Here is a 6,890-nt window from a genome sequence, read left to right as displayed (position 1 = left end):
AAACGTCTACACGTACAACTTCTGTCTACAAGCTTCAACTAGAATAGCAACATGTAATTGATCGTTTTATTTGAATGTAAGATACAAAGATTATGTAAATTTTGAGATTTAGTGTTAATGTACGCGACTGTTCCTAAATCTTCCCTGGCCACTCTAAAATTTAAACCCGCGATATCTCGCAAGGAGTTCATGGCTTCAATCAATGGGCTATCTTTTGATGGTTAAAAATTTATAGCGCATTATTAAAAAATTATTTTCTAACATATCAATTAATGGATAAAAAATTATGAATCTTTTACTAATGCGCTATAAATTTTTGATATCGTTGATAAATCAACCTTGCGAGATATCGTTGATTGTTGCGGTCGGTTTTGTGTTCTTCAATTCGTTTCGTCCCTTGTATTTTCGTGTATTCTACGGTTATTGTTTGGTTTATATGTTTGTAAGGTTTCTCTTGGGATGTTAGGAATGCTCGTTTATAGTTAGTTTTTGTTTAGGTGGTTGCTTTCTAGGTGCGAGTTTCCCCGTTTTTCCATTGTCCTTTTGTATTCCCGTTCAGGGCGTTTTCCTTTGAAAAATGACTTCGTTTCTATATGAGTATTCGTTTTTTCGCAAAAAAAAAATATATATATATATATATAAATAAAAAAATAAAAAAAAAATAAAACATTATATTTTCACTCTAGTTCTCGTCTTTATTTAATATTTTATATACTAGGATCATCAAACTAAATTCACAGCTCTAAATTGTCAATTTCGCTTTTCTTTCGTAAGCGTTTAACTACTCTTGATTGGATGATGATATGTACACAATCACTTTTTATACATACACAATCAAATATGCTTTACAGTGTACAGTACAATACTGTAAAGCATGTTTGGTTGTGTATGTTTAAAAAGTGGTTGTGTATATATCACTTCCCCTCTTGATTAGGCTTAAGATTAGATGACAATTATTACTCTAATTCACTAAAACCAATACCTCGATACCATCAATGCCCGTTGTTTTTACCCGTGTCTCAACTTGCTACGTAAACGTCATTATAAAATTCACATTTTTCTAGGTAATCATTTCTCGACATTTAAGCTCTGTTTTGACTTGGTTCCTTGAGGGAGGCGTGGAAGGGTGCCAGTCCTCTCAGGATTTTGCGTTATTAGTAGAAATTTAATATTATACAGGTTTAAAAAATAAAACTTTTATATATTAGCCCTTCCAGAATATTATAACTAGCCCTTCCAAAATACGTTGGAATATTTTCGCCCTCTCAGTAGTAAAGTTTAAGATCCGCCACTGCTTGAACATTGAAGTTGACGTATATATTAAACCTTTATATACTAAAAGTGGTGACAGACGTCGTCATTTCAGATTGTCGTTTTGAGTTTGCGTTCACATTACAAACAGTCCCTCAACTTCGACTATATTTACACAACGGCCACTCAAGTTTACACTTTTCAGGGGTAAAAAGTGTAAATATATAATTTTATTAAAATAAAAGAAACTAATCCACCCGAATTTATAACGAGCCCTATCTTCTCGCTCGATGCGAGTTAAATTTTTCAGAGACCAACGTTCAACTCGAAAAAATCTTACGAACCCAACGAGACTAACTATACGCAAAACGGACACTTCTCAAGAAAACGCTAAACACAACGACAACCCGTATCTTCCCGCTCGCAACGAGTTAAATTTTTTCAACGGCGGCGTCAGACTCGAAATAATTTTATGAACAAAACGAAATTAACCACGTTCAAAACGGACACTTTTTAAAAAACGCTAAATACAACGACATCCCTTATCTTTCTATTCACCGGGAGTTAAAATTTTCCGACAGCACCGTTACACTCGAAAAAATTTATTGAACAAAACAAAATTAACTACGTTCGAAACGGATACTTTTTAAAAAAACGTTTAACACGACATCTAAAACGGCGCTTAACACAAGGCCGTGTTCCCCTCTGTAAATACACAATGCTACGTTAAATATGAATACGCAGGCCGAAAGCCCCCGCCGCAACGCGCGGACCGGTCCGGACTAGTTATAAATCTATAAGCCTAAGGGCTTAGTGAGCACATGCGTTTATTTATTTTATCAAAATATCACATAGAAGTGTCATGAAATTCTCTTATATAAATTACATAACGAGATCTATTTTTAAATGCGTCACCGAGCCATAATCATTTCTCTTTGGATCCAATCACAAAGATATAGATCCTATTCTCTTAACAACATGAACTATTACACTAATACGTGTTAAACTACGGATGATGTATTTACGATCTTTACACAATAACTACCGAACTACACATAATATGCATATAAAATCTCATGATTAACCATATACAACATGTAATAATATATGAATCTATACAACTTATTACTCTATGCACCATGTAATTATAAATGCAACACGTAGCAATCAAATACATACATAACATGTATCCCAGTTTCGTGACATTGACATTTGAACTAAAGATTATATATCCCAGTTTCATAAATAACACTAGTACTCACTTCGCATTGACATTGACATTTGAACTAAAGATTGATTCATGGGTCTTGAACTTGTACAACTAGCTTCATTCACTTGTAATATAAACTTCTATTAACTTCTTTACTTGTACTAGTGTTCTCTTTTTCTCCTAGGTACATTTTGTAAATCCACTAACCTCTTTATACTCTCTTTCTATGCTTAATCATCACTCTAACATAGACTACTGTTCCAAATTTAGCCTAATATAACATGTTTAATCTTAATCATACAAATAAACTTGGATCAGATCTGGCACATGTTTAATTCCAAGTCATATATCTAACAGCCTAGAGTAATGTTCAACTATAAGCAATAAGCTAGAAATACATACTTTTAATACGTGAATAAAATTTGACATGTTAAAGAAATAAGGGCGTGGTGGTGTCACAATTGCGAGTACTCTTTTTTGAACAGCGATTGGGATCACCAAGGGAACTAAACCACCCGTTGCGATCGTCTTCCGTTTCGACTATGTCGATGCAGCGATAATAACCTCGCCCCATCGATCCAGCGAGTACTTAATTTAATGAAGTTGATGTGTTCTAAATGTAAAAAAGTGTATGTTTGGTAGGAACACCATGTGTTTTCTTTAGAAACCCACGGACTCACGCCGAAGGAATTGGATGCTGAAAAATTACCTTCACTAGAACCTCACACATGTGACAGGAATAACCATCATCCACTACCACAAGAGTTGTAAATTCCACAAGAGTTGTAAATTCTTATCGCGAGTGGGAATTAAACATACACCAATTTTAAAATCAAAGTTTCCACATGTCGAGTCGCAGCTTCAAAGGTACCGGGCTACATTGGTGGTGTTGATGCGTTCTGAGTAGGTTATTTCAGGGTTTAAAGGTGAATCTAAATAAAAGTTATCTCGGATGAGGTTGCAAACATGGAAAGACTGATGAGTTGTGTTAGGGAGGCAATTTTGGTACTTGGTTTTGCCAATTGGGACGAGTATGTGCAAAATGAGTGACTAAACAAGCATAGGTTTTCTATTAACGTACTTAGCTGGTAAATAAATATTACGTATTTAGCAACAAATATTATCAGTTTTGAAATGATAACATAATCACAGCTGAAAATGTAGGATAAAATATCACAAATCAAATCTTCAACTACAAACATACCCAGTAGAAATCGTCAGAGTTATAAAACACAACCAGATGATGAACGTTGTTCATCCTCTTGTTCGTTAACAACTCCGTATGTCTACTTCTTACTTAATATGAAACATAACACGAAAAATATATAAAAAATATTATATATAACAAAACCACAGAAAAATCGAAAAACAAACATATTAGAGAGATATTCAACAAAACCAGCGATTACGTACTTAAAAGCATTTCCTGTGAACAATAGATGGACCAGACTCGTCATATTCTCCCTTTGAAATCCACATCTGTTGCACTCAAAAAACAAAGCAAGTTAGTATTGAACAATTAGCTCATTGACCTTGTCAAAATTTTAGAATAGTGATGAATTACTACGAACTCTCTATATATATAACACGTCATAAATTACTAAAGTATAAGAACATTCTTGCAAAAAAGTGTTCCAGATTAATCTCACCCAATCACGCACAAACCAAATACTACCCGGGTAAATAAACCTCAACAAATTACCCGATATGACTTGTTACCCAAACCGCCTAACAAGCGTAATTTTGTCAGACAATTGATTGGTCGAAGCAATAGATTTGGTAATGTAGGGACAAGTTGGTTGGTGGTTTAGTTTACCTGTTGGAAGGTGCTGAGAGATGCAAGAATCGATCCACCAATCCAGACACTGTATTTCCTCTCAGGGGGTGCAACCACCTTGATCTTCATGCTGCTTGGAGCAAGAGCAGTTATTTCCTTGCTCATACGATCAGCAATACCAGGGAACATGGTGGACCCACCACTGAGCACAATGTTGCCATAAAGATCCTTCCTGATATCAACATCGCACTTCATTATCGAGTTGTAGGTGGTCTCGTGAATACCAGGAGCTTCCATTCCAATAAGAGACGGCTGGAACAAAACTTCTGGACAACGGAATCTTTCGGCTCCAATTGTGATGACCTGTCCATCGGGCAATTCATAGTTCTTTTCAACTGATGAGCTACTCTTTGCAGTTTCAAGTTCTTGCTCGTAGTCAAGAGCTACATATGCAAGCTTTTCTTTCATGTCACGGACAATTTCCCGCTCAGCGGTGGTGGTGAACATATAACCTCTTTCAGTAAGAATCTTCATTAGGGAATCTGTAAGATCACGCCCAGCAAGATCGAGACGAAGGATAGCATGAGGAAGCGCATAACCTTCATAAATTGGGACTGTATGTGACACACCATCTCCAGAATCCAACACAATACCTGCAAAACATCATGTGATATAACTATATTTAGACTGTAAGCAATTCATATTACAGTTGGAATACAAAAGATAAACAAGAGACTAACCAGTTGTACGACCACTTGCATACAGTGAAAGCACAGCCTGAATGGCAACATACATAGCAGGAGCATTAAATGTCTCGAACATTATTTGAGTCATTTTCTCTCTGTTTGCCTTGGGATTGAGAGGGGCCTCAGTAAGAAGCACAGGGTGCTCTTCAGGAGCAACACGAAGCTCGTTATAGAAAGTGTGATGCCAAATCTTCTCCATGTCATCCCAGTTGCTGACGATACCATGCTCAATAGGATACTTCAAGGTCAAAATACCTCTTTTGGACTGAGCTTCATCTCCGACGTAAGCATCCTTCTGGCCCATACCTACCATAACTCCAGTGTGACGTGGCCTACCAACAATACTGGGAAAGACTGCCCTAGGAGCATCATCACCAGCAAACCCAGCCTGTAGATATAATCAAAAAAACAAGTATCTTCATTTTTAGTACAATAATTAACTAGAAAACAACTCCAAAAGAGTAATCACATAATTAAAGCAGATAAGCTGAAAGCTAACAACAGAAAACAAGAAATATAATAATGTTACTAACCTTCACCATTCCAGTTCCATTGTCACAAACAAGGGGCTGAATATCTTCGGAATCAGCCATTGTTTATAAAACTGTCAAAACATTAATAATAAGCATGTAAATATGCTAAAACAACATAAAGTCTAATACAACAACAACAAAACCCAATACCACATGAGTGGTGTATGGGGGAGGTGAGATGTAGACAATCCTTCCCCTATCTTTGAATAGAGAGAAGTCATTTCTCCACCACCCAGAGTGATACACTCCAAGAAGTAGAGAAAGTCCTCCCTCTCTCTCTTCGACGAATAAGGAGATTGCTTCTGAATGGACCTCCGGCCTGAAATTTTTTTTAACTAAAAATATATATAAACAATAAAACATGAGACGCCATGAAAATGGTTGGATCAAATTTCCATGGGTTTTAAATCCTGCACATTCAATTTAGGCTCTAAGCGGCAGTCAAGTCGCCAATAAATTGATGCTTGCTGTCCACTCAATTAATAGGAGCCATAGTATTGCATAAGCATTTATCAACTTCTATTTAAAGGAAAACTTAAATTTATGTACTAAAACCAGCACCAGCATATTTATCAAAGCAACTAATTAAACCAGCACCAGTATTGCATTTTCAACTATATATATAACATATCAAAGTACGTATCTACCACAGATCTTACAAATTTCAACATACACAGTGACAGTAAACATGCAGGTCAAACAGATCGTAGATGTACCTAAATCAAAACTACACTAATCAAAGTAGATCGATTGAATTCAACAATAAAAGGAACTAATCAATACTTAACAGATCCATGTCCTTTGTATCAAATATCAAAATCAACAAGCTCGAGTCAGATCAAGCAATCAAAACAAGTATCAAACATCAACTAACTGAACAAATCATTAGCTGATTATAACTCAAACTATAAAAACTATTCCGATTATAATCAAACAGTTGATCCTTAACAGATCCGTAAATCAGAAAGTCAAATTGAGATAATAAACATGTAAAAAACAAAATCGGAGATGATTGAAGCGAACCTTTAGTTATAGATCGGAAAGTATGTAGCAGAAAGCGAGCTCCGGTCACCGGCGATTATAAGTTGAAACCCTAGGTTCGAGAAGAATGTTGAAAATGGAATGAGGGGAAGGTGTGCTTGTATTGTGGATGTATATGTCTGGTATATTTTGAATTTTGAATTAAAATAATTAAAATAAAATAAAAATAAAAATAAAATGAAAAGGGAAAAAGGTGTAGGAATGATTCGGACCACGTGAGGAAAGATAAGATATGAGCTGGCGGTTGGGCAGGCCACTCTTGTCCTTGCCATATATGACTTTTGTACAAACCTTTGTTTTTTTTTTTAAAACGAAAATTTTATAACAAATCG

At 35.6% G+C, this 6,890-nt stretch overlaps 1 protein-coding gene across 1 annotated transcript; it reads right to left on the bottom strand.

Annotated features, from left to right (window-relative positions):
* Positions 1–3,612: 3,612 nt before the first annotated feature.
* On the bottom strand, positions 3,613–6,673 carry LOC139857789 (actin-7). Its single transcript, XM_071846631.1, has 5 exons — positions 6,541–6,673; positions 5,518–5,588; positions 4,979–5,372; positions 4,278–4,891; positions 3,613–3,940 (listed from the first exon to the last, which is right to left on the bottom strand). Exons 2-5 carry the CDS (start codon positions 5,575–5,577, stop codon positions 3,875–3,877), a joined length of 1,134 nt encoding a protein of 377 aa, XP_071702732.1. The 5' UTR covers positions 5,578–5,588; positions 6,541–6,673; the 3' UTR covers positions 3,613–3,874.
* Positions 6,674–6,890: the final 217 nt, after the last annotated feature.

This window comes from Rutidosis leptorrhynchoides, chromosome 7, assembly GCF_046630445.1.
Source record: "Rutidosis leptorrhynchoides isolate AG116_Rl617_1_P2 chromosome 7, CSIRO_AGI_Rlap_v1, whole genome shotgun sequence".
NCBI lineage: Eukaryota > Viridiplantae > Streptophyta > Magnoliopsida > Asterales > Asteraceae > Rutidosis > Rutidosis leptorrhynchoides.
The sequence above is the reverse complement of the archived record's forward strand: the minus strand, read 5'-3'. Positions and strand labels throughout refer to the sequence as shown.